The sequence below is a fragment of the Bacillus rossius genome, chromosome 17 (genome assembly GCF_032445375.1).
Source record: "Bacillus rossius redtenbacheri isolate Brsri chromosome 17, Brsri_v3, whole genome shotgun sequence".
Lineage (NCBI taxonomy): Eukaryota > Metazoa > Arthropoda > Insecta > Phasmatodea > Bacillidae > Bacillus > Bacillus rossius.
In genome coordinates, this window is record NC_086344.1 from 15855580 (window position 1) to 15883341 (window position 27762).

A 27762-nucleotide genomic window follows, 5' to 3' on the forward strand; every position below is an offset into this window, starting at 1 on the left:
ACTGTTCATCTTGTTAAAAATTCATTAAAAATTTAATACTATAAAGTTTTTCCTTTGGCTTTGTGAACTTTGGTTTTGCGGCCATGCGTCACAGACGGCAGGATCGCCCCACGAGACTTCTTTGCATTCACGAAATGACTCCTAACCGAGAGCTAAGATGTTAAGTTGCCCGCCTCGTCAGGGGTGTGTGTGTGTTAGTGAGGCGGGATGATAAGCGCGACGCTCGCTGGTGCTTCTAGCGCGGTGTCTCCTCTGGACTGGCGCGCAGTCTTCTCGTCGTGCATATGAGCGGTGACCGTAACATTATTTTGCGGAGAAATGAAGATAAAGACGTAATGCAAGTCCCTTAAGTGCTTTCAAGAATCTGTAATGGTTGTTTTACGCCTAAAAATTACTCTGAAAACAGGCGTTTTAACCATTTTAACTCCTCTGAAAATACAATTTAAAAACTTAATCCAAAATCAAAAGTACTTTTCGGCCCTCAGTGAACTCTTAAATGCTTTTCGTAAGCAGACCCCTTTCTGATATCTCGAGTAGTTTTTAAATCGCGTTGTTTTTCCTGAAGATCTGCGCACCGTGTGTGTGCCCGGGCTTTGAATAAATAAATAAATAAATAAATAAATAAATATATATATATATATATACATACTGTATAGAAGTCACGAGTGGATAGGATTTACTCTACGTTTTTCAGAAGCGTATGAGAGCAGCTTGGGAACTTCACCGCTGCAGTGCGCTGCCGTAACGCCCTGTATCGTCTTAGTTGTTATTTGCACGTTAGAGCGCAGGACTGTCGCCCGCTATCATTCTCCCCCCCCCCCCCCATCATTCACTGCAGCTCAAGTTCGTTCAACGGGAGGGGGAAGGGGTGTTTGAAGAGTTCGACACCTGTCCGCTAGGGACCACCACAAGTCGATGCCCCTAGAGATGGTGGCGATTGCGGCGGTGAATTAACCAACTACCTCAAAAACGTATTAGAAATTTTAACCTGGGCTGGCGACTTCTATACAGTATATATATTCAAAGGTCCGGGTGGGCGGGGGGGCCTTTAGACGCGAAAGAAAACAGAACGTTGGGGAACACTGTGTGGCCAGTGTAGTCAAGTGTTGCCAACTTGGCTGCAGTTGCCAAGTGACACGGCGGGCCAATGCGCAGCCAGCCTCGAAGCGCGCCTTGACACACATAGCACGCCGCTGGGCCAATGTCAGCCCGCTGGAAGAGGAGAAAAGGGGGGGGGGGGGGGGATCCAGGCTTGCCGTCTGCGACGTGCGCTGTGGAGCCTCCAACATGCTCCGATTTTTTTCTAACCTAACTAAAACCTTTGAATATATATACTGTATAGAAGTCGCCAGCCCAGGTTAAAATTTCTAATAAGGTTTTGAGGTAGTTGGTTAATTCACCGCCGCAATCACCACCATCTCTAGGGCATCGACTTGTGGTGGTACCCTAGCGGACAAGTGTCGAACTCTTCAAACACCCCTATTCCCCCTTCCGTTGAACGACCTCGAGCTGCAGTGAATGATGGATGGGGGGTGCGGAGAATGACAGCGGACGACAGTGCTGCGTTCTAACGTGTAAACAACAACTAAGACGATACAGGGCGTTACGGCAGCGCACTGCAGCGGTGAAGTTCCCAAGCTGCTCATCCTACGCTTCTGAAAAACGTAGAGTAAATCCTATCCACTCGCGACTTCTATACAGTATATATATTCAAAGCTAAAACTAAGTGTATTTTTGGAGGGGTCCGGGTTAGGGAGGGACCTAGGTGCGTCTCAGGCCGAAGCCTACACGCCTGGTCATGCTGGGATTAGCCATGCAGGGAGAGGGTCGCATGCATCGTGTGCTAGAGAGGGGATTGGCCAGCCATGGCAGCGATTGGCGCCATGACTAACTCCCCTCACTCTTAAATCTAGACTATAACTAGAGATAGGTTGGGCCCAGGTAAAACCTGCATAGACACAGGGAAAAAAAAAACCTGGGCGCATTCATGCGGGATGCAAATCGGCATGCATTATACGTGTAGGAATTTACAGGAGACAGATGATGGTCTGGATGAAGTGTTACATCCTCAGACATCCTCCGACATGTACAGCACGCCCGTAAAACTATGTCCCAGTACTAAAATCCTACAGTACCAACTGTAAGCTTCGTAAAGCGTTGGTTCAAGGTCACAGTTAGAGATTAACTCAAACCGGTTTAAGTTTAAGCGCATGCGCGAATACTGCTTTGTTGTTTTTCTCTCTTGCACCGCGAAAGAACGGTACTCTTTCCCCAATCAGTTATAGAGGATGAACAGGTAAACTTTATTTGGCAAACATTCCCCACTGGAATCTCTTTGTACGAGCGTGGTTGAACGTACAAGTACCTGACTGTTGAATTGGTCGTAATGGCCAAGACATCAGAGCTCTTTTTTCGCTTTCCTCCGCGTTCAACTGACAAACGCCGTGCGATATTTTTTTTTTCTTTGGGTGTTTATAAAAGATCGTGTCTACGTTCCGCCGCTACCTAATGATTTGCCAGAGTTCAGACACAGAATTGAATAGATTATTACTTCCCTTACTCCGGACGTGATAACCAAAGTGTGAAATGTTTGAACAATTGGACTTTAGGTTGGACGTGTGTCGGATAGCTATAAGTACACATATTGAAAATCAGTAAAAAAAAAATTGTTTGTCTGTAAAGTCGGTTTACAGACGATAGTTTAACGTGACAACGTCATAACAAAACATTGATGAAATGATTGCATACTTTTATGAATAAAATTGAATCATTTTTATAGAATTATCACTATTTTGTATGGATACAAAGAAGGAGTGAAAAGAAATCTACAATTTAATTGATAAATTTACTTTTATTTGCACTCATTAATTCAAATTTGTTTACTACTTTAACGACGAGATTATTTTAACTATAACTTTTATACACGTTTGCTATTTAACTTCTTCCAATCTGTGTTATTCTGTCAAGGATAGGACGATGATAGGAGAAGTAGGAAACGAACGGGAGCGTTTCAAGTTTAATGTGCCTCGAAAAAGTCAAATCGATGATTGTTCCAATCGAGTGGAAGAGAGATAGATGCGGCGCCAAGCGTACAATGAGCGTAACGGGACACAGCGTAACGGGAAAAAATGAGTCATCCTTTTTTCGGGCGTGCAGCCGGCGTTCATCGATTTATTAGACGTTGTCACGTCAAAAACCAGGTCTCAGTCTCGGAAATGGGTCTCCCGGCGGGACCTGATGGCCGATGGACGGTGGCCTACGTGCGTGTGTGCCAGACGGCCATGGACGGCCATGGACGGCCATGGACGGACCCGCCGTTACCTTGCGACACGCGCCGTAAACCATAACACATCCTCGGCCCGACACCGCACCGTTACCTCCGGGCAGGGCAGGCCGACCCCGCCCCCCTGACCCATCAAAACCCTCGCGCGCGGTGGTCCTAGCACCTCGGGAAGCCTTCAGCCTTCTATCCACAGACGAGAGAGCCACACGCCCGATCGTGCATCTTCGGTTATTTATTTTTTTTGTTCATTGGTAATAAATATGGCGGTGTTGATAAGAGGAAAGACCATAAACAATGCAACGGTATTTATTTGCAATTGTTTTTAGAGGAAAATACCTAATTGAAGAAGCGTACTTCGTGGATTTGTATATTTTTCATACCGTATAAAATCTAGGAAGTCTTTGTCTTCCACAAATATTCTCGGGACGCCCCATATTCCGTGAATGTTTTATTTTGGACAACTCATGATAACTAACGGTCAATTAGGTTCGGTTAGCTACATTATAGATACTTTAAAACATTGTGGACGGTTGATTTGGTTAGGATAGCTACATTAAAGATACTGTGAAATCATGTAAACGGTTTCCTAGCCCTGAATAGCTACATATTAAAAAAGTTAATTTGCTATGCAACCATAAAATGCTTTTACAGTATTTTTTTAATGTAGCTATACTTACCTAATATAACCCAACCATCCACAATGTTTTAAAGTATTTATAATGTAGCTAACCTATCATAATCGATCGCAAAATTTAATGCCACACCGGTTTATACAATGAGATAGAACGGGGAGAAAAAAGCGTGCGTGAACTTCGGGGAACTTCGGGTGTGGCTCTCTCGTCTGTGAAATGAAGGCTTCCCGTCCTAGCACCTCGCTGTCCACCAGGCTGCGTGGACCAGGCATAAAATTATTATTATTATTATTATTATTATTAAATCAATATTACATAAAGACATTCTGCAGTATATTTAGTATCAGCTTTGCACCCGTGCAAAGCTGATACTAAATATACTGCAGAATGTCTTTATGTAATATTGATTTAATAATAATAATAACTTTCTGCTCTCAATTTAGTTTATTACGGATGAAGGCCAATCTCTCAGTATTGCTTAAAATCGCTTCGTAAATAAGCCATTATTTCTCGTAAAACGTAAAGGATAAAAAATGGTTATTGTGGGCTATCCATGAGAGATAGACATATACCATCGCGGACGTTTTTTTAGACCTTTTTAAGGTGTACAATACTGTAGTACATTATTTTGATCGATCTCGTAGGGTTCAGTCAGCGTTTGCAATGTAAGCGCAAAAAAAATGTGTTTATTTACATCACATTAGAAAACTCTAAAATTATCAGTGTTTCTCTACTATATTATGCATGTATTATAAACATAAACCTTCCTCTTGAATCAATCTATCTATTAAAAAAAAAACCGCATCAAAATCCGTTGCGTAGTTTTAAAGAGTTAAGCATACATAGTGACAGACAGATAGCGGGAAGCGACTTTGTTTTATACTATGTAGTGAAGTATAGTGATTAAGAGGCCGTAAGGCCAAATATACACACACACAATGGAATAATAATACACACAAACCTTGCGAAGCAAACAAACAGCAATTCCAGACGAAATTGTCTCTTCTTGCGGAGGTTATAATCGATAAACACAAAAGGACAAATGATACATAATAAAACACACTATAACGCCTGCCGTGGATACAACAAACACTTTAAACTGTGCTATGGACCGATGATTTAAGCAGCAAGAAATTAAGACGACCACAAAATAAGAATAAAATATAAAAATCCAAAAGGACGTAAAAACAAAAAAAAATGCAAATCTTACAAAATGAAAAACCGTGTGTGTGTGTGTGTGTGTGTGTGTGTGTATATATATATATGCATAAAAGACAAAAAAATACTAACGGATTATATTGTGTACACTTTGACGGTCATAAGAAATAAACGCAACTTAATATATATATATTTTTTGATAACATTAGAAAGTCAGTTCCATTTTTATGCTATGGTGCTGCTATCTCTAGTATTTTTTTCCCCCCGAACAATCGTACCGTTGGATGCGTAAGGGAAGCCTAAGATGTACATCAAGCTCTGTCCCTGCCCGAATACCTTCGGCCAACCTCGGGATTTGTTTCATTTTTGCGCAGGAAAAATTAATTAAAATATTAAAAGTGGTCAGTTAGGTTACGGTTAGTTAGGTTAGTATAGCTACATTAAAATAAACAGAGAAATATAAATATATATAAATAATCCCGAGGTTGGCCGAAGGTGAATATTCGAGCGTGTTCGGGCAGGGACAGAACTTGATGTACATCTTAGGCTTCCCGGATGCGCAACGTACGCCAGAATGCGTTGAAACCAGTTCCTAGCCTCGCGCAGGGCACGGTTTATTAAAACGGCTGACGATTTGTTCCCTTAGTGGGATTCGGTTTGGATACGTCCTAGAATACGGCCCGCGAGTTAGGTTACAGTCGTGTCCCAACAAGTCGGTGCATATTCGTCACCTCAACAGAACTTCTTGGAATACCGCCCTTTCGAGTCGGAATTCGAGCGTGTATTAAATTGTTGTCCACTAGGCCCGCTCCGCTACTGCTGCGACGACATAGTTAATGGCATACTTGCTACGGTGTTGTCCGATCAAGCCTCCGTCTCGATCGCAAACGTTGGTGTATCAGCCTTGTCACCACAAAGCTGGCAAGTTTTACGGATTTTAACGTAATCACTTTTGTTTCAGTAACACAGTTACGGAAACAAGAGAATATTAATGACACGCCTGAAATATCGTTGTGTATCAGCGTTTCTCACAATAAATCTGTCTCTTGCAACAGGAAAGTAAACAAACGTTTTGTAAAGTAATTAACATAAATATAAATCCTGAAACTTATTTTGGCATTTTAAAAATTAAATGGTTCACAAAACTGTATAATTTTTTTTTTAAATATTGTTTTGTAGAGTCTAGTATTTGGCTTTAACTTCATCGCATTTGTTTAACACGTGTGAAGTTGTGTGAACGAGCAAATTCACGTGTTCTGATGTCGCAAACACAGTTATAATACGAAACTCGAGACACGAAATCTAACGCAGGATTCCTTAAAAAATTAAAACCGAGCGTGATGAAGCCAATCGTGTTTTCGACTTACGTTCCTCGACGCGGATCACACGTAGTTTCCGCACACGCCGCTAGAATTCGCTGCCGGGGCAATTCCGTTGACTATCGAATCATTCGACGAATTGCAGAGCGAAAATTAAAAATATATATGACTAAACGGCTACGATAAATGCTTTAAAGAATTGAAAGGAAAAAAATTACTAAACCCCGGCTTTGGACCTGATTTTCGACAAGGAATTTTACGAAAATACAGCCCATCTTGTTAACATTCATTAAACAGTAAAACACTATAAGGTTTCCCTTTGATTACCGTGCTTCAAGCGCGGTTCCAGAAGGGGGGGGGGGGCGGTGGGGGCGGTAGCCCCTCCCGAGACCAATTTTATTGATTAGTGTATGTTTATGTTTACTTAAATATTTAATTTCATATGTTGAACTTTTATCTCATCAAAAGTTACATGGAGCTACTAAGGTTATGTATTTGAAACCCTTTAATTTGTAAATAATATTCCGAGGCCAATATCTGATCACTTTAATTTTTTTTTCAACTACGACCTTTCTTTGTGCGATAGCCCCTCCCGAAAAGTAATCCTGAAGCCGCCATTGCCGCGCTTACATATTCCGGATCCACGAGACTTCCTTTCCATTCAAGAAATTACTCCGACCAAGAGCCGCACAACCGAGAGCTAAGCTGTTACTCATCGAAAAACCAATTCCGAGCAAAAGGAAACGAAGTAGCCTACAGGACATTTATTTTATTTATTTATTAATTTATTCATCGTCTTTATTGGTGGCGAAGCGAAGTTAAAGCGGCACGCCTTTTCTTACACTCAACCACTTTTCTGCAATCACATCGAATAGTGGAATATTAAAAATAAAGCATGATATAAGAAGATGTTGACCAAATATCAAGAGAACAAATTAAAATTTTTTAACTTAATGTTCAAATATTAACTATTACAAAAGATTCAACCATAACTAATTTAAAGTAATTAAAAATTAAGCAAAGACATACATGAAAAGGAAAGTGATTAAACATACAGCAAATAGTATTTTAAAAAAAATAGGCGCTACTACGTTAAAACCAGTCACTCGCCAAATTCACACACGGATTCAAGCAATAGTATCTGAGGACGCAGAAAAGGGAAGACGGAACAAGCGAAAAGAGTTGGGAGGGGGGGGGGGCACAGGAAACGTGTAACAAACGCCGAAAAGGGGCGCCTGCGGGGTTCTGAGAGTGGAAAGAGAGAAGGGAGGGGTACACAAAAAGGGCCCGAACAACCCGACTTCCGGCCCGTTTCGAGGCAGATGTTTCCGGCCCTCACAGCCTCTCCAATCACGTGGTGCATGGAGCACCTGGGCTTTACGAGGGAAAAAAAAAAGGCGTGGCTGTGTCATGAACGGGAAGCCTTCTTTTCAGAGACGAGAGAGCCAAACGCCCGATCGTGCATCTTCGGGTTTTTGACTTGACAACGTCTAACAAATCGATGAACGCCGGCTGCACGCACGAAAAAGTGTCCCGTAACGCACATTGTCCCACTACGGAAGTCCCACCATGGTTGTGTCCTGTTATGCTCATTGTACGCATGCGTGGCATCTCTCTTCCACTCGATTGGAACCACCCTCGATTTGACTTTTCAATCATATCTTCGTCGTTTGAATTATTAATATTATGTAATTTAACGATCGTCCACCGATTTTCAGCACAATCGGTACGGTTTTTAATTTCCCGCCTACCACTATAAGAAATACACATGGCGTACTACATACGTTTTTAAAATCAATGTTTTGTTATGACGTTGTCACGTTAAACTATCGTCCGTAAACCGACTTTACAGACAACCAATTTTTTTTGGGTTCAATTAATCATTTGTGGTGTTTTTTTATTGTAAATAAATATGGCGGTGTTGATGAAAGGAAAGACCATAAACATGGCAACGGTATATATTTGTAATTGTTTTTTGAGGATGGACAACTCATGATAACTAATGGCCAATTAGGTAAGGTTAGCTACATTATAAATACCTTCAAACATTGTGGACGGTTGATTTGGTTAGGATAGCTACATTAAAGATACTGTGAAATCATTTAAACGGTTTCCTAGCGCTGGATAGCTACATATTAAAAAGTTATTTGCTAAGCAACCATAAAATGATTTTACAGTATTTTTAATGTAGCTATACCTACTTACCTAATATAACCAACCATCCACAATGTTTTAAAGTATTTATAATCACTTCTTGCTAATTTTAAGAATGACATCTTATAAGTTAAACCCGCGCATTTGGAGACTAAAGCCCGCGAATTTTTCCCCCCCAGATAAATACACCTGTTGTGGTACGGAAAAAAAAAGCGAGCATGAACTTCGGGGAACTTCGGGTGTGGCTCTCTCGTCTGTGAAAAGAAGGCTTCCCGCCATGAACACGGCCGTGAATACGTGTACGTAACAGGTAATATTTCCCATACAAAATATAAAATACGTGATATATATTTTTTATTTTAACACCACATATATTCACTGTAACTATTTTACAACTAATGTGTTATATATATGCAATTCATAGATTTTGACGAGAGCTGACGATTGAAACCCAAACGAACGTCGTAGCTTCTCCGAGTCAAAAGTTATAATAAATGGAAATCTCGAAACGCAGCAAAATGACCTCAAAATGGCGGCGCTTCCCCCTCCATCGCGCGCGATGCGTCACAGTCCTCACTTAGCGTAACGAATTTTTTGATACTTTAGCTATCCAGAGGTAAAATTAAATTTTGGGATGAAGATGATAGTTATGTAGCTGCAACACGCTGCAACACCAAACTGTATCCCCCGATTTTGTTATCATTCGTATTTTGAATTGCCTCCCACTATGGAAGCAATTTTAAAATACGTATTCACGTCAAAAAAAAATTGAAATACACATTCGGCATGTCTAAGTCCTTATCACGGTTGGTATACGCTTTCCATGTTGCATCTGAAAAACTAGTATATTGCAAATTATATGGGGGAAATTTTTTTTTTTGATGGAACGCTGTACGCATATGTGTTTGATTATATCAAGTTATACAATCATTGTTGGACCCGATTATTTAAATGAAATTATTTTTAATCAGGGACAAGTCTGGTGTTATTGTAGAATTTTGTTTAATTAAATATTATACAAATGTGTAGTGCATTTGAAACATACATACTGTATATCAAGTATTTAAAAACTGGTAATTGTTGCGTACTATCCAACTTGCGATGTATAATAAATGAAATGACTGCAAATAAATCTATTTATTTACCATCTAAGTGAATCAAAAAAAATGTTTGGATTAGTGGAATTAATGCGTGGCGGTGATAATGAGGTGTCGTCGGAACAGGTTTTGGATTGGTTGGTTTGAAAAACGAAAAAAAACGTGGCCGTAAAAATTAGTTCTTGCCTCGGGTGGGAATTACCCAAGTTACAATCCTACCACCCCCCCTCCACCCAAAAAAAAAAAAGGATGTTGATTTAAGTTTGTATTGTTATCAATAGTAGGTTTTTTTTTCTTCCAAAAATTGCGTAACAAATATAAATTTGTAGGCACAGTATTCAACAATCTGGTGAAAAGGGTTGGAGGTTTTAGAATTTTTAAAGGTAAAAAAAATTGCATATTAAACTCAAAAAATTACGATCAATTTTTTTTTTTAATTCCAGAAATTCAGGACAGTCGTTCATTCTCGGCTTGACAATTGGGTTTTGGGACACAGTTAATGTTATCTTGACCAGGAGCGTACGTAGAAGAATTTCATTCTTTGGGAAAAATTGGGAGAAGGGGTGAGGGGGGGGGGGGGAAATGAACACATTCGCCTGCCGCTTGTTTTCCAAAATGATGGACTGTGTTGGTGACGCTGCAGTACCAGTGGCCGCCTCGCCGCCTCGTGTGTGTGTGTGTGTGTGTGTGTGTGTGTGTGTGTGTGTGTGTGTGTGATGTGTGGGAAGATGGCGCAACTGGCCGACTGTAAGGCACATCTACATACGCCCCGACGCCCCGACCGCCCCGTTGTGCAAGCCGGCGAGTTGGAACTCGCACTCTGCCCCTGGACCGCCTAGCCGGTGGTGACGTCACCATCCGCTAGACCTGGTCCGAGTCGGGTCCTTACCACAACGCCGAACGTACAATAACGCCGAATGCCAAATTGACCGCAACGCCGACAGCTAGAAAACTGCTGTGTACCAACAACGCCCAAAATACAGTAACGCCGAAAAATGTTGCTGCGGGGAGGGGGGCCACAGGAGCAAAATGAAAAACAACTGAATGAATTTGTGTTGCTAACCTTACCTAACCTAACCTTTGTGGCAGTCCTGCAATGACATTTTTTCGGCGTTTTGGTACACAGCAGTTTTCTAGCTGTCGGCGTTGCGGTCAATTTGACATTCGGCGTTATGGTGTTCGGCGTTATTGTACGTTCGGCGTTGTGGTATTTCGGCGTTGTGGTAACGACCCGTCCAAGTCTCTTCCAGCCTCGCTCTCCATGTGACCTTACATCTCCCCCGAAAATCTTCCCTGGACAACATTTGTTCATTTATTCACTACACTGCACCTATTTTTACACTTTTCTGAAATAAATAAAATAAATCCATTTTTTTTTCTTTGTTTGTTGACCATATTCCTGTTATGGAATATCATGTGGTGTATATATCCTGTTGACAACAGCAATTTTTGCGTAAATTGTGTTTTTTTTTTGTCTTTTGGTTTTTTGTAGTTTTCTTCCACAGACATACATACATGTGCTTAGCAATGGCGTATGTCCAAAAGCTTACATCAAGTCATGCACTCCCATTGCACAAATCTTTCAAAGATAATTTCAAAGATAAATAAATCCAACCTCCACCATCCCCACAGATGGCCCCATTCTCTGTCTCCACTTTTTTTAAAAAAATTCCAAACAGAATCTTGGACACCGTTTTACAGTGTATATGACTAGACCTTCGCTAAAACACCATCAGGAAAAAAAAAATTCTCACAGTCTGGGTGGATTGCACACTAGAGCATGACTCGGGAATTTCCCATCACTTTTACCAGGATTTCGAGTAAAATCACCGAATTTCCCTCACCAGTAACAACTTTCTTTTGATTTTCCTCGACTTTCTGGAATGTGGACAACGTGATACTCCCAATGTAATTCGTGATAAAATGTTAAGGTTAAGAATTTCAGATCAGCACTACAAGTGGGTTAGATGTGTGTTACAGAGGTAATGCTGGACAATAGGGTCTTATCTGTAACAATTGAACTAACCAACGAAAAGTAATATCTCACTAACATTTAAATTTTTTTGATGCATTTTGTTATATTACAAATAGTTTTCTACCTCTTGATAGTGGTGAAGACTATGAAGTAAATGGATAGTAAAAAAAATTCTTAATTTTTGGATGGACAAGAGAGTACGAACCATGCATGCTCATCAGAGTATAGCGAATAAAAAAAAAAGAGTGTAGTGCTCTGGAGTGGGGCGCTCGATGTTTTAGAAGGGGTGTGATGGATATGGCGTAACGACCAAAGTAGAGAGAAAAATATAAAATCTCACAGTATTTTTTTCGTAAAACGTTTTTAAAATTGCGAAAACTCCAGTGTGAACTTCCATTGTGTTACTTTAAAGTGGAAATTTGAGGTGTAATGTTCTACTTGTAACACAGAATTATATATATGTGTGTACTTCGGAGGCATAAGGCAGGATGTCACAAAAAATATATATTTTTTTTTCAAGAAAACATTTAAAGAACCTTAAATAGTGCCTCAATATAATCAACTATTTTCTAAAGTAGCTTGACTTCTGGGTTTTAGACACGTCCAAAGCGAATACATCACCGACGTTTCGGTCGACACTGCAGTCGCCATCATCAGGGTAAGTTACCCACTGAGGTTATAATTACAAGTTGTTCCAGATTGGCTGCAGCGGTGGGCCAATCACAGTAGCTGGTCTGCTGGCAAAAGAACTTGTAACAACCACCATCAGTAGGTATGATGGCGACTGCAATGTTTTCCAAACAACCACTCCAAAACCTTAGAGCGTCGTGCTAATAACGCGAAGGTCGGGATTTCGATTCCCCCTCCACCCCCGGCCCCCGGGCAAGGTAATTTTTTAATATAGCAGTGAGTTGAACATAGTTGTCAATATAATAAATACAAAATACAAACCAATTAGAGGCCTAATTTGACTAATTTTTAACTATAATTAATTTTTATTTAATTATATTTTCATTTATTCACGTAACAATGTTATAATTTATAATAAATTATACGTTTTTTGTTTATACATAATATTGAATTTTAATAAATTGCTCTTTTTAACTTTCATCTTTATATAACTAACGTAAAGTTTCTTAGGTTATATTTTATAGATTTTATTTCTCAGTTATTATACTTTTACAAATGTTTACAATCGTCAAAATACCGCATGTACCTAATTTGAAGTGACTAGATGCACTCACATACAAGCTAGCTTTCGTGAGTGGTGAATTTCGTGGTTAATTAAGTGAGAATGTTGTTGACAAGGTGTAAAAAAAAAACTGCATGTTTACGAGTGGGCGTTGAGAGGGCGTACCTGAGCGGGTCGGCGAACACGAACTTGCGCAGCTTGAGGTCGCGCAGCACGAGCCCCCGGTCGTGGCACGCGCGCACGGCGCCCGCCACCTGGCGGAACAGGCGCCGCGCCTCGGGCTCGCGCAGGCGCCGGCACGCGCGCACGTGCGAGTGCAGGTCGCCGTGCGACACGGGGAACACCAGGCACATGCGGCCGCGCCCGTGCAGCACCTCGTGCAGCGAGCTGACGTGCGGGTGCGCGTCCAGGCGGCAGTGCGCTGCCAGCAGCGCCGAGCCCTCGCCGCCCGCCACCTGCAACACCCGGGGCGCGCGCTCGCGTACAGGCCTCCACCACTGGGGCGGGACTCGTGGGCGGGGCCTGTCGCAGCGCCCCGCCCTTACATCACGCAGCTCTCCGCCCCTACGGCGATGCTCCCCGCCCCTACGGCGCAGCCCCCCGCCCCTAGGTCGCAGCCCACCACCCCTACGTCGCAGCCCACCACCCCTACGTCGCAGCCCACCACCCCTTAGTCACAGCTCCCCGCCCCTACGGCGCAGCCCCCCGCCCCCACGTCGGAGCTGCCCGCCCCTACGGCGAAGCTCCCCGCCCCTACGGCGCAGCCCACCGCCCCTACGTCGCAGCCCACCGCCCCTACGTCGCAGCCCCCCGCCCCTACGGCGATGCTCCCCGCCCCTACGGCGCAGCTCCCCGCCCCTACGGCGCAGCCCCCCGCCCCTACGGCGCAGCCCCCCGCCCCTACGGCGCAGCCCCCCGCCCCTACGGCGCAGCCCCCCCGCCCCTACGGCGCAGCCCCCCGCCCCTACGTCGCAGCCCACCACCCCTACGTCGCAGCCCACCCACCACCCCTTAGTCACAGCTCCCGCCCCTACGTCGCAGCTCCCCTCCCCTACGTCGCAGCCCACCGCCCATATGACGCAGCTCCCCACCCCTTTTTAGGGGGAGAAAAGAGAGAAAAGAGTGAGGCAACCTTGACACCCACAAACAATCAATGCATGCGCGCCACCCTCGCCGATGGTCCCGCGAGCTCGATTACAGAAGACGCACACTGGGGATAGATTGGTTAGTCATGACATGTAGAAGTTCCCACCAACCGACTTTATCGGGTGAAAATGAGGAGTGATATAACCTTTACAGCCACAACAATCATTGCAAGCGGTTAATTCCAAACTATACAGCACATGAATAAACATTCAGAGTTTATACCAGGTCTGAAATTAAATTTGCCTTTATATTAACTAAAAATCACTGACATCCACTCCACCTTCAGGCCCCGGCCTACCCGGGCACGCACATGGTGCGCAAGAGCTGCAGGGAAAACGTGATTTCAAAACTACTCGAGATATCCGAGATGGGACTATTTACGAAAAGCATTTTCCATATTTCGCTGAGGGCCGTAATGTAGTTTCAATTTCGGATTAAGTTTTAAAACAGTATTTTTCAGAAGAGTTAAAACTGTGTTTTCAGAGTGATTTATAGTCATGAAAAACATTCGTACAGATTCTTGAAAGCACTTAAGCTCTCATTGCACCTCTACCTTCATTTCTGGGCCATATAATGTTACTGTCACCGCTCGAATGTCATAGTCGTCCTATGGACGACGAGAAGACCGTGCGCCATTTCGCAGCCTTGCGCTTAGAAGCGATAACGTGCTAGAAATACTAGCGAGGGTCCGCCTCACTGAAACAGATAACACTCCTGATGTGCCGCCAATTAGCATTTTTTGGCACAATTTTAAATTTAAATTTTGAACCATAATTTTATCAGTAATTTTATAACTAAAATTTAAAACTTTTTCCACTCTCTGCACAATCCCACTTAACCTTAGTCAGGCCAGTCTCCCCCAATCCGTTCCCAGCGCCAGATCTGATTTGTGCCGAGTCTTTGCGAGCCAGCATGCAGGCTCGTCTTACCCCCGCTTTGATGCACGCCCGTCGCCTGTGACAAGAACTGCTATGCCCTGCAAGCTATCAGAGCTAGGCGGCTAACCTGTGGTCTACTCAAAGTAAACTCCAGCCCAGGAGTATCACGAGGCGTTTGACCCAAGCCTGTGATTAGTTCCCAAGTTCCACCCAACAGCAACAAGAGCCAAGGGGGCAGGGCCGGTGCAAGGTAAATTGGCGCCCTAGGCGAAAAACCTTAATGACCCCCCCCCCCCCCCGGCAGGACACCCCAAACAAAATCGTCCTTGCCTCAAAATACATCACGTAAGCCTAATATTTTGTCAACAATCAAATGTAAGCAGGCTTGTGTTTTTTTTTTCCTTTTTACTTATTACAAATCATAAACAGGTCACCGTGGACTTTAAATAATTACTTATATCAATATAAACATTCCAAACTGTTACAAAAATCCATTTTCACCTGGTTGCAATAATCGTTAAACATAATTATATCAGTTGTGTGTCGTGCTGCGCCGCCCCCAGCTACTTGGCGCCCTGGGCGGTTGCCTAGTTCGCCTGTATGGACGCGCCGGCCCTGCAAGGGGGAGAGGGATATAGAAACCCCTCACCCCTACCACTCCAATAAAGGAAAGGAAATCCTGCGTACACCCTTGCCATGCGGAGAGGCACTGTCGCCCGCAGGCCAGCCCGGGAAGAGGGGGGGGGGGGGTGTTATCATCCCCTCTCCGCGCGACGGGGGCGATTGTACAACGGCCCGAAGCCTGCGATTACGTCACTCCGCGATTTAGACGAGGTCGCCATTTTTTTTGCGCAACTTGTTTACGGGCCTGCAGGCGACGGCTACGAACTCTCCCCTCCCCTACCCCCCTCTGCTCAGAGTGCACCGTGGCTGCCATCAGTGGCGGGTCGACTCCCGCCAATCAGACAACATGCAGTTAAAATAAATTCACGAATAATAATTCTACCAAGAGACAAGCAGGGGGTCGTCGCTAGATAGGGTCTACACCGGCTGTATTGAAGACCGTGGAGAAGGCTTGTGTCATACGTGAAAAAGCTACATTAAACGAAGTAAATTTAATGTTGAATAATGTGACTTCGATGAAGAAATCTGATTTTAGTTTACCAGTTTAAAAATAATTCGTGCCAAATAACTTATTTCGTCGGCGTTTCGAATGTAGGAGTCATTAAGGACTTGTGGGGTTGGCGTCACTGTTCATTTTTTAAAAAAAAATTCAAACTGTTAAATGGTTTGAATTTGAAACGAATTGTTTGCTCTAACTTTTGAGTTCGTTAAACTTATTTGACTAGTTTTCAATAATGGACGTGTTACATCCTACCTCTCGGTGAACGGCTTTCGGCAAGAGTATTTTCGTGAATGGAACGGAAGTCAGACGAAACGGAAATGTGCGACAACTACGGTGCTGCCAACTGTGGCGGATGGCGCGAACCACAAAAAGTTCACAAAGCCAAAGGGAAACTTTATGGCATTAATCGTTTAGTAAATTTCAACAAGATGGACAGTTATTTTAATGAAATTCCTTGTCGAAAATCAGGTACAGAGCCGGGGGTTTGGTATTGTTTAAATTCTTTTTTTTTTTTTTTTCGCTTTAGTCGGAGCAGTTTCACTGTATAGTTTAAATTTTCTGTCTGCTAATCAAATGTTTCAATAACGTCGACGAATTTCTAGCGGCGGTTGCGGAAACTACATGTGCTTCGCGTCTATAAAATGTGGTTGAAAACACAATTTACATGTGTATTTATCACGCTCGGAATTATTGACGTGACAACGTCTAATAAATCGATGAACGCCGGCTGCACGCACGAAAAAGTGTCCCGTTGCGCACATTGTCCCGTTACGCTCATTGTACGCTTGCGCCGCATCTATCTCTCTTCCACTCGATTGGAACAACCATCGATTTCACTTTTTCGAGGCACATTAAACTTGAAACACTCCCATTCGTTTCCTACTTTTCCTATCATCGTCCTATCCTTAAAAGAATAACACAGATTGGAAGAAGATAAATAGCAAACATGTATAAAAGTTATAGTTAAAATAATCTCTTCGTTAAAGTAATAAACATATTTGAATTAATGAGTGCAAATAAAAGTAAATTTATCAATTAAATTGTAAATTTCATTTCACTCCTTCTTTGTATCCATACAAAATAGTGATAATTCAATAAAAATGATTCAATTTTATTCATAAAAGTATGCAATCATTTCATCAATGTTTTCTTATGACGTCGCGTTAAACTATCATCCGTAAACCGACTTTACAGACAACCAATTTTTTTAAAAGCATTCTACGTTAAATTTTCGTGGCCGAGTTTCGTAGTGTTTTTGCAAAATGAGAACACATGTTATTCGTTCGCTACCTAGGTTTACAATTTCAAGTTTACTTCCATCCGGGGACACTTAATTATGTGTGGAGCTTCAGAAGAAAACCGGGCGATTTGAAAATGTCAAGAGTGCAATCTGTTTACTAAAAGCATTAAATGATACAGCGAGGGCGGATAAGTAGTTTAATTACCGTAATAAGTATTAAACTGCATTTTTTTTTACAAGAGTGAAGATCGCTAAAACGAGTGTTTTTAGATCTTTAGCTATATTATGTCATGGATAACGTTCAAATCTCATACTTGTCCCATGCACACCATTTCATGTGCGCCTTAGAGGCGATACTGTGCTTAAGACACCAGCGAATGTCGAACTTATCATCAGGCTTCACAAACACACACACATCCTTGACAAGGCGAAAGCGCCCCCCCCCCCCTTCCCCATAATTTTTTTTAATGACCATGCATACATAAATTATTCTTGAGCTGTTATATCTTGTGAAGGTCTGAAGTGTTGTGTGTCAAGGACACACGTTATGTTGACCTAGTTTATTTTCTTTTATAAATTACTTGTACACGTTTCTATGATACATTTTATTTTACTCAGGATGTTGGTTGTACTTTATAAAAAATACTTTAAACTTACAGATATTAATATTTGGTCTTAGCATGTGTGCATTTTTAATTTACTCAAAGTTACAATAAGTATTAAATATTACAGCAACTTTAGAGAAACATGAAATATGAATACAGCTTTTGCGCCATATTGCAAATACGTGTTTATATTTTTTGTGGCCAGGTTGGTTATTTCGTTTTATCGACTTTTTCTTACTATTACATAAATATCATTGTTTTTTACTCGTAAATGTACCACGGCATATATCTCGTCTCAAAATTTATCGACAGTTTTTTTTTACCCATGATCATCTATCTAATGGGGATACGTCACGAAATTGTTTGTAATTACACTTGCCTGGGCTTTCACAACTCGAAAAACAAGGTTCAGTACGTTCAGTACAGTTCATACAAGCTTGCTTTCGTGAATGCTAAATTTCCTGGTTAATTAAGTGTACATGATAATTAAAGTGTAAAAAAAAAGGGGGGGGGGGGAATAAATTTTTATATTACCTGGTGAGCAAACACAGAAACAAAGAAGACAAATAGAGGCAACGACAGCACAGGATAAAACAAGAGACAAAGGTAGCGGAGAGAAAGAAGACAAAGAGAAGGATGACAAGAACAGGGGCGAGGACACACAGGATGAAACAAGTCAACAAGGTAGCGGAGAGAAAGAAGACAACGGAAGAGAGAAGAGAAGGATGATAAGAACAGGGGCGAGGAGAGACAGTATGAAACAAGTCAACAAGGTAGCGGAGAGAAAGAAGACAAAAGAGAGCAAAGAGAAGGATGATAAGAACAGGGGCGAGGACGCAGAGAGATAGAGCAGGTACAGCAATGCAGGAGCGCCTAGCTGACAGTGTACTGGACCCAGGTGGATGAGGTAGGGAGGGGGGAGCAAGTGGGAGGGGGTTGGCGAAACGAGGGCGCATCCCCCCGCCCCTGGTCCTGGCCGCGATACCCGCCCCCGGCCCACGGCCAGCCGTCTGCCGACCTCAATACCTCAGGAGCACACGCAGAGACAAACACAGCAAAGGATAAAACAAACACACACACACAAGGCAACACAGAGGGAGAGAAGACAAAGAGAGAAAAGTTATATACATGCCAGTGTAAAAGAAGATATACCTACACAGAGCCAACGAAGAGAAACAGACGCAAAGACAGCACAGGATAAAACAAGACACAAAGGCACCACAGAGAAAGAGATATATATGCCAGATTCAAGGAAGACGAAAAGGCAAAAAGATAGCACAAGATAAAACGAGACACATAGGCACCACAGAGAAAGAAGACAAAGAGAGCAGAGATAAAGAAGACAAAGATAAAAAGAGAGCAGAGATAAAGAATACAGAGACAAAAAGAGAGCAGATATAAAGAAGACAAAGACAAAGAGAGGAGAAATGAAGAATACGGAGACAAAGAGAGGAGATGTGAAGAAAACAGAGACAAAGAGAGCAGATAATAAGAAGACAGAGACAAAGAGAGCATGTATAAAGAAGTCAGAGACAAAGAGAGCATGTATAAAGATGACAGAGAGCAAGAGAGCATGTATAAAGAAGACGAAGAAGCCAGAGAGAGAGGCCGAGTGGGTAAGAGATAGACTGATACGCAGGAAGAGCGAGAGAGCCAGGTAGGAAGTGCTATATCTCCACACACGCACGAACCGTTACACTGCCCTACTAGCCCGCTTTCGGCGCCGGCCTGCGAAAAAAAGGCCGACGCTCTAAATATAAATTTTTGCAACATGTGGCGCGCAGAAATAACACGAGGAAACACACAGGCACGAAAATGAGGAGAGGAATGTGGGGAAGAATCGAGAAAGGAGCACATCGGGTTGTAGATATACTAGAATACGGAGGACTAATAAACTGACAGATGCACTTTTAGCTGTCAAAAGGGCCAAATTACAGTCTTGGACCACTGACGCCTTTCCATTTGACGATGGCAGGATCCTGTTATAAAACACAATCGATTTTCATGCTAAAATACAACATATCCCAGACGACGTCTAAGAGTTTTTTTTTTTAATGTCATGCAATTAAACAATTTTTTGAAGGCCCTTCAACCAAAAAATTGAAACATTATCCGGACTTTAGTGCCTAAAAAAAACATATCCAGGTCGTGAATGGCACTTTACGTAATTTACTATCTCGCTTCAGGTCGGAACGCTTCGATCTTTCTACGCTCCGATGGTCCATCATCAAGAAATAGTTTAAAACTGCATACGCGCTACTGTCTCGTCGCTGTTGGCCCATTTTGTCCGTCTGTGATGTAATTATTATTTTCGACGTGACAACGTCTAATAAATCGATGAACGCCGGCTGCACGCAAGAAAAAGGATTACTCATTGTCCCGTTACGCTCATTTTACGCTTGCGCCGCATCTATCTCTCTTCCACTCGATTGGAACAACCATAGATTTGACTTTTTCGAGGCACATTAAACTTGTAACACTCCAATTTGTTTCCTACTTTTCCTATCATCGTCCTATCCTTAACAGAATAACACAGATTGGAAGAAGTTAAATAGCAAACATGTATAAAATTTATAGTTAAAATAATCTGTTCGTTAAAGTAATAAACATATTTGAATCAATGAGTGCAAATAAAAGTAAATTTATCAATTAAATTGTATATTTCAGTTTACTCCTCCTTTGTATCCATAAAAAATAGTGATAATTCAATAAAAATTATTCAATGTTGTTCATAAAAGTATGCAATCATTTCATCAATGTTTTGTTATGACGTCACGTTAAACTATCGTCCGTAAACCGACTTTAAAGACAAACCAATTTTTTTTTTTTTTTTTAATTTTGTGACTTCGACCGATCTAAGCTTTTTTTTCTGTGTGTTTGTATATTCATTTTTTTAAAATGTTTTATCGAGGTTTCTTATGACTAGAGACATGCAAAATATGCGGATTCATTTCGCGATAGGCTAGCATCAAAAACAACTATATCTTCGTACCGCTTCTGCGACTGGCCCACATTTTATCCGGGGAACTGTGAGCCAATGGGAAACACTAACCGTAGCCTATGAACAGGTGTCGTTTCCGCGAGTATTTAAAGGACTGTGGAGGTCAATGAATCTGCGAATTTTGCAGGTCTCTACTTATGACATACATGGTGTGTGTGTGTGTGTCATAAACAACGTCTTGAAACAGTCTTTCTTGCAAGAACCGCTCGAAGAACGTAGGGAAGCCCAGTGGCTGGTATAGAAGGAAACAGGAAGTAAGTATTTACGGGTGCGTGGGAGTTAACAAGCACGGGGCAGCGTCCCCGGAGATGAATGAAGACGAGCCGAGCCGAGCCGAGCCGAGCAGGAAGCGGAGATGGGAAACCGTCCCTCAGACCGGAAACGGGAGGCTGCGCAGACAAGGACTCGTCGCCCGCCCACCCGCCACCACTTCCGCCCGAGTCAGCGGCGTGGTCTGTCTCGTTATGTCTCGTCTCACATCCGACAGTTTTCAAAACCACTACCACTGGTACACGTGTCTCTACGCCACTGCTGTTCTGTCAAATCGTCTGTCTCGTCTGTCTCGCGTGTTTCGTCTCGCATCTGACAGTTCTCAAAACTACTACCACTCGCACACGTGTCTCTACGCCTCTGCTGTTCTGTCAAATCGTCTGTCTCGTCTGTCTCGCGTGTCTCGTCTCACATCCGACAGTTCTCGAAACTACTACCACTGGCACACGTGTCTCTACGCCACTGCTGTTCTATCAAATCGTCTGTCTCGTCTCACATCTGACAGTTCTCAAAACCACTACCACTGGCACACGTATCTCTACGCCTCTGCTGTTCTGTCAAATCGTCTGTCTCGTCTGTCTCGCGTGTCTCGTCTCACATCCGACAGTTCTCAAAACCACTACCACTGGCACACGTATCTCTACGCCTCTGCTGTTCTGTCAAATCGTCTGTCTCGTCTGTCTCGCGTGTCTCGTCTCACATCCGACAGTTCTCGAAACTACTACCACTGGCACACGTGTCTCTACGCCACTGCTGTTCTATCAAATCGTCTGTCTCGTCTCACATCTGACAGTTCTCAAAACCACTACCACTGGCACACGTATCTCTACGCCTCTGCTGTTCTGTCAAATCGTCTGTCTCTTCTGTCTCGCGTGTCTCGTCTCACATCCGACAGTTCTCGAAACCACTACCACTGGTACACGTGTCTCTACCCCTATGCTGTTCTGTCAAATCGTCTGTCTCGCGTGTTTCGTCTCGCATCTGACAGTTCTCAAAACCACTACCACTGACACACGTGTCTCTACGCCTATGCTGTTCTGTCAAACAGTGTTTTTGGTGAACAACCGGCAGCTAACAGAGATCAGGGAAATATACAGACGGAGCATAAGGTCCGATTCTAGACGCGAAAAGGGGGGGGGGGGGGTGAACCCAAAAGTGTAGGTACTACACGTACAAATGAATCAGCTGTACCTGCATTGCAGGTTAAATCGGAGAAAAATGTAAACTCATGTCATCACATTTGTATGACGAGATTCGTTTTTGGACTTTTGAACAGCTTTTAACTACAGTCGTTAGTAAAAGAAGGCTAGAACAGCTGATGCAAACATAAAAAAGTCCGCCATATTGTTATGTGAAAATTATGAAGAAACAAAATTGGGGAAAAAAAATTGCTTCATGTCTGATGGCTAATGCTCCTTCCATATATCCTTTCCTAATCTCTGGTAGTTAATGCGTGTCGCAGTACTGCCAATTTTCAGACGTACACATATGAGCTAATACCACCATTAACCATTTAAAAATTTACAGTCAACGAACCGCCATATGTTTAAATAAAAACAAAAATAAGTTTCCGGATTTATATTAAATATTCAATACTTGAATCTATACGTGAAATTGTTTCTTATAGCACACCTAGTTATATGAACTGGATTTCCCCAAAATAATTCTCTCATTCATGCAGCCAACAATGAACGGGCTATATACGTGAAAATTTATTTCACGAAGAGTTCATAAGACACACTATATTCCTGACGTATCGTTAAGTCTCTCTGCTTCCTTAATAAAAAAAAAACACTTTGTACAATCAAACCTGAAGGGACTATAATTTGGTCGCTTTGCAATAACGAGGTTTGTATAACCCAAATTATTGCAAAACTGAATCACAATTATATATTATTTCTAAATGAAATTCAAGTAAGTGTGTATTTTTTTTTCATTTAATACAATACACATATAACACAAGAAACTTGCACACAATTTTATACAGCACCAATACAAATGTGGTGTGTGAGTTTTTTTTTAACATAATTTATATTGTACTACTTTTAGAGGATTTATTATAGAAGAATAAAGCAAAGGATTAGAAACTACCTAAAATGAAATACCATCTTTTCGAAAAATATGTAGTTTCTAGGCTTTTTTCCCTCAAAACTACACTGGACCAAAATAATAACATTAGTATTATTTTAGTTGAAACTAAATAATAACCCCACTTTTGCAGTAAAAAAATCATTTGCATTATAACTCCTATGTAACTACTAGGGACTGTGAAAACACTTTGTATTAACATGAGAGTTTTGTATTAACAGGGTCTGTATTAATGAGGTTTCGCTGTTATTTCCGTAACTGGACATCCACATCAGTAATGTCTGCGAAAAATCAGCATTACTAGGGCCATGCATATTTCGCTAAAAGATTCCGAGACCAGCTGAAAGTTTAAACACTGTATTATCGTCTGTGTTTCGTGATTGTGCGAGTTTCTTTCAGGTACATGGCGATTGTTAAAACACAAATCACAGTAATTCAGCAGGAAGCAAACGCGTCCTGAGTGGCTCGGTCAAATAAGGCAACGACTTCTCTCGCAGACGGCCGCCAATCACAAGGAAGAAACCGCTGGTGCGCGAATACCTTGTTGCAGTCTAACAGGCGTTCAGCTTTATTCGCGAAAAATGCCCGCCCCTAAGCATTACTTGACGGCACTGGTATAGCTAACTGTAGACTAGCGTTAACGTGTCATGTCATGTGTCATGTCTAGAGACCGGAAAAATTCGCGAGTTAATTTCGCGATAGGCTAAAATACAAATAGTTATACCGCAATGCAGTCTCTGTTATTGGCTCACAACTCACCTAGATGACTCTGAGCCAATGAGAAACACCCAACCAAAGCTGTATCGAATCACAGGCTGCTACGTTGGGACGTCTCACAAGACAGCAACCAATAAGTGGGTCACATGTGACCGAGTGTACGTAGAACTATGGAGTTCATCCTACAGGTCATTGAACCCGCGAATTTTTCCGGTCCCTAGTCATGTCATGTCACGTCACGTCACGTCACGTCACTGGAATCGCGCGCCCTCTCGGCCAGTGGAGTGGTGTCTGGATGCGCGCGAAATCAAAATTTTCACGCTACAGTTCGCGCGTGTAACTGCGCAGTTTTGCGTTTAGTGGCAAATGTTTCTGTAAAAAAAAAAATAGAAAAAAATGGTTGTCTGTAAAGTCGGTTTACGGACGATAGTTTAACGTGACAACGTCATAACAAAACATTGATGAAATTATTGCATACTTTTATGAATAAAATTGAATCATTTTTATTTAAATCACTATTTTGTATGGATACAAAGAAGGAGTGAAATTATTAAATCTACAATTTAATTGATAAATTTACTTTTATTTGCACTCATTAATTTTAATATGTTTATTACTTTAACGAAGAGATTATTTTAACTATAACTTTTATACATGTTTGCTATTTAACTTCTTCCAATCTGTGTTATTCTGTTGAGGATAGGACGATGATAGGAAAAGTAGGAAACGAATGGGAGTGTTTCAAGTTTAATGTGCCTCGAAAAAGTCAAATCGATGGTTGTTCCAATCGAGTGGAAGATAGATAGATGCGGCGCAAGCGTACGAGCGTAACGGGACAAATCGTAACGGGACAATGAGTCATCCTTTTTCGTGCGTGCAGCCGGCGTTCATCGATTTATTAGACGCCACGTCAAAAAAAATAATGTGTACGAGTCTTTCAGAACTCGCCAAAAGAAACGTGACATCTAACCTCTGTAACGCGCAAACAACGTGTTCACATGTTGCAGATACACTCATAAATACGAAACTAGGACACGAAATTTAACGTACAATTCTTTACAATAATGCAGAGCGTGACGCAATCCATGAAATTATGCTCTATAGTAAAATAAAAACAATAAATAAATAAAAAAAACTGGTGAAACAAAGATGGCGCCTTTCAAATAAATATCGTTAAAAATAAAAAATCTTATATTATCAGATAATGCTGTTTATGAAATATAATAAAATTACAAATTTTTACATTACCAAATTTTTACAAATAAAATTTTTAAATGTTTTCGTTACCTACATCATAAAGTTGCGTATAAAGGTTTTGTGCTCTATGGGGTATATCTGGCAACAAAGCACGCAAGCCAAAACGAAGAAAGCACTAATAGCAGAAATCAAGAGGTGGCCATGTTTTGCATGATAAAATGGTTATTGTCTGAAGCGTTTTTGTCTTCAGCAAATTGTTGCGCCATATTTGCGGAAGTTTGGTTTGGGTTTTTTTTTTTTTTTTTTTTTTACAAAATGACTGTTTTTACGACAGAAATTCTAATTCGTAAAAGGAGCAAACCACCATTAATATTCACAGCTACTTCACCGATTGTACGGCGATTTGTGCTTTGTTTGGTTCTCTGGTAGCGTCCTATCACTCCGTAAATGTCCTGTCCTGCTGTTCAAATATTTGTTTCCAAATATATTCGAGAACAGAGTCGAAAGGTAGTATTGAACGGAAAATAGCTTCCAATTTTCTCCATCTCCAATTTTTTTTTTTTTTTTTAATCGTGTCACACTATCAAATTTTATTTTTGGGTCTGAGCTATCTTAAAACTTTTCAATTGTAATCTCAATTTTGAAATTAAATACTGCATCGCAATGTTGGATGAAATTTATGAGCTTATTATACCTATGCATTTTTTTACATATAAGTTTAATTAAGAATGTTTGTTATATAATAAAAAAATGGCTGTGATTTTTGAAAGATATAGAAAAATAGTTTTATTTTTTACACATAAAATGGCGTCCGACAATGATATAAACCTAATTTTGGTTATTTCACTTTTATAACATCTTCAAAGGCCCGTGTTTTCGCCATTTCAGAGAATCATGACGGAAACGGATGTCATTTGTTTTCGCTGGGAACGATTTCGATTGGCCAATTGCGTCCAACATACCTATTTCAGAACCCGTCCTATACGTAAAATATTTGATGGAATTCAAGTCATCCAACTTGACAGACAAACACGGCTACGCTAATGAGGTTTTCTATGACGCTATAACCCTCAAACCTGGAGAGCGTGACAGGGCCTCGACGACAGTGATGCCAACTCCTACAGAATGTTCCCCCTACGACCAACCTCAAATCCCCCTAGATTTCGATTAATAACCCATAATGTTTTCATTGCACATCCTGTTTGAGAGCTATATATATTATATATTATATATACATACATACACACATATACACACACATACATACATACACACATTCACATACTCTCTCTCTCTCTCTCTCTTGAACCATAGATTTCTTTTTTTCCCTACCCAAACAGAGCATAATAATTTTGAAAAATAACATTCAGTATCTACAATTTTATATATGTAAGAATTTAATTTCGGTTTAAAGAATACATATTTACTAACCTTGAAGTTCTGGATCGGTCTCCCAAAATTTCGTATATTTTTGAAGATTTTTTTTTCTTTCTGGAGAAGATTTGAACATAAATAATTATTATTCTTGTTTATTTTTTTTTAAATTCCTTGGCACCACAGAAAAAAACCATAAACGACTTACTTTGCAATCCAATAAAACTCGCGAGTACACAACAAACTAACGGTCAACTGACAACGTGAAAACGTTGAACGGTAAAAGTAAAAAACGGAATTCTCTTGACCAGCAAGTTGTTTTTGCTGGTCAGTGCGAAATTCAGCCACCAGCGCCACTTGTGTTGCTGTTCTTTTTTCTTTTTTTTTTCACTTTGTTTTCAAGATATACACTTTAACTTCAAGCCCTAACAAAAATTTCTTAAATAATGTACTCGCTAAAAAAAAATCCTCCTAAATAAATGTACCCCCTACAAACAAACTCCCATTACATCTTGGTTACCCCTAAATTTGGGGGGGAAACCCCCAAGTTGGCATCCCTGGTCCCGACGTGAATGTCGTCGCATCGTCGCTACAGTTGCGATGTCCCGACGTTGTTTCTCGAGAAGAACAGAGCGCAGTAAAATATAGAGCGCCGAAATAAATGTTTTTTTTTTTTTTTTTTTTTTTTTTTTCGAAAATTTTCATGAACTGCTAAAATGAGCATGCAGCTTAGTTCCGAATATTAGTTTAGGGGGAGCTGAATTGTTGCCCCTTGGAAGGGCAGCCCTTCAGTATTTTTCTGGCAATGGTTTGCTAGTACAGCGACTGGAAGGGCAGCACATCCAATTTCTGAAAACATGTTTCTTTAAGTGTTTAAATAATACTGAAAACTTGCCCCTTGGAAGGGCAGCCCATCAGGATTTTTCTGACAGTAGTGTTTTTGAAAGGTTTTCTGAATTGTTGCCCCTTGGATGGGCAGCCCTTCAGGATTTTTCTGACAGTGGTTAGGTTAGTTAGGTTAGGTTATGTCACTTTACAAACTAACTGTCAGAGAAATCCTGATGGGCTGCCCTTCCAAGGGGCAACTATTCAGACAAACTTTCAAAAACACCACTGTCAGAAAAATTCTGATGGGCTGCCCTTCCAAGAGGAAATAATTCAGGATTATAAAATTACGAAAATAGACACATTTTAAGATACTGGAAGGGCTGTCCTTCCAGTCGCTTTACAAACTAACAACTGTCAGAAAAAATACTGAAGAGCTGTCCATCCAAGAGGATCCCATCCAAGAGGCAACAGTTCAGACAACC

At 41.4% G+C, this 27762-nt stretch overlaps 2 protein-coding genes across 2 annotated transcripts in view; one reads left to right on the forward strand and one right to left on the reverse strand.

The window, feature by feature from the left end:
* LOC134540817 (tribbles homolog 2) overlaps nucleotides 1-27762 on the reverse strand; it is a 138510-nt gene that overhangs the window by 78218 nt on the left and 32530 nt on the right. Inside the window, exon 3 of the mRNA XM_063383765.1 lies at nucleotides 12976-13265. Within this exon, the coding sequence (XP_063239835.1) occupies nucleotides 12976-13265 (290 nt within the window). The remainder of the gene's footprint in view (nucleotides 1-12975; nucleotides 13266-27762) is intronic.
* On the forward strand, nucleotides 18561-19466 carry LOC134540911 (uncharacterized). The gene is made up of 2 exons (XM_063383984.1): nucleotides 18561-18633; nucleotides 19291-19466. Exons 1-2 carry the CDS (start codon nucleotides 18561-18563, stop codon nucleotides 19464-19466), a joined length of 249 nt encoding a protein of 82 aa, XP_063240054.1.

What these genes read in the sequence shown, in the direction of transcription:
- LOC134540911 (XM_063383984.1), top strand. Translation starts at nt 18,561, where the DNA reads ATGAAACAAGTCAACAAGGTAGCGGAGAGAAAGAAGACAAAAGAGAGC. An exon ending in GAAGGATGATAAGAACAGGG is followed by an intron (nt 18,634 to 19,290) that starts GCGAGGACGCAG and finishes CAAAGAGAGCAG; the next exon opens with ATAATAAGAAGACAGAGACA.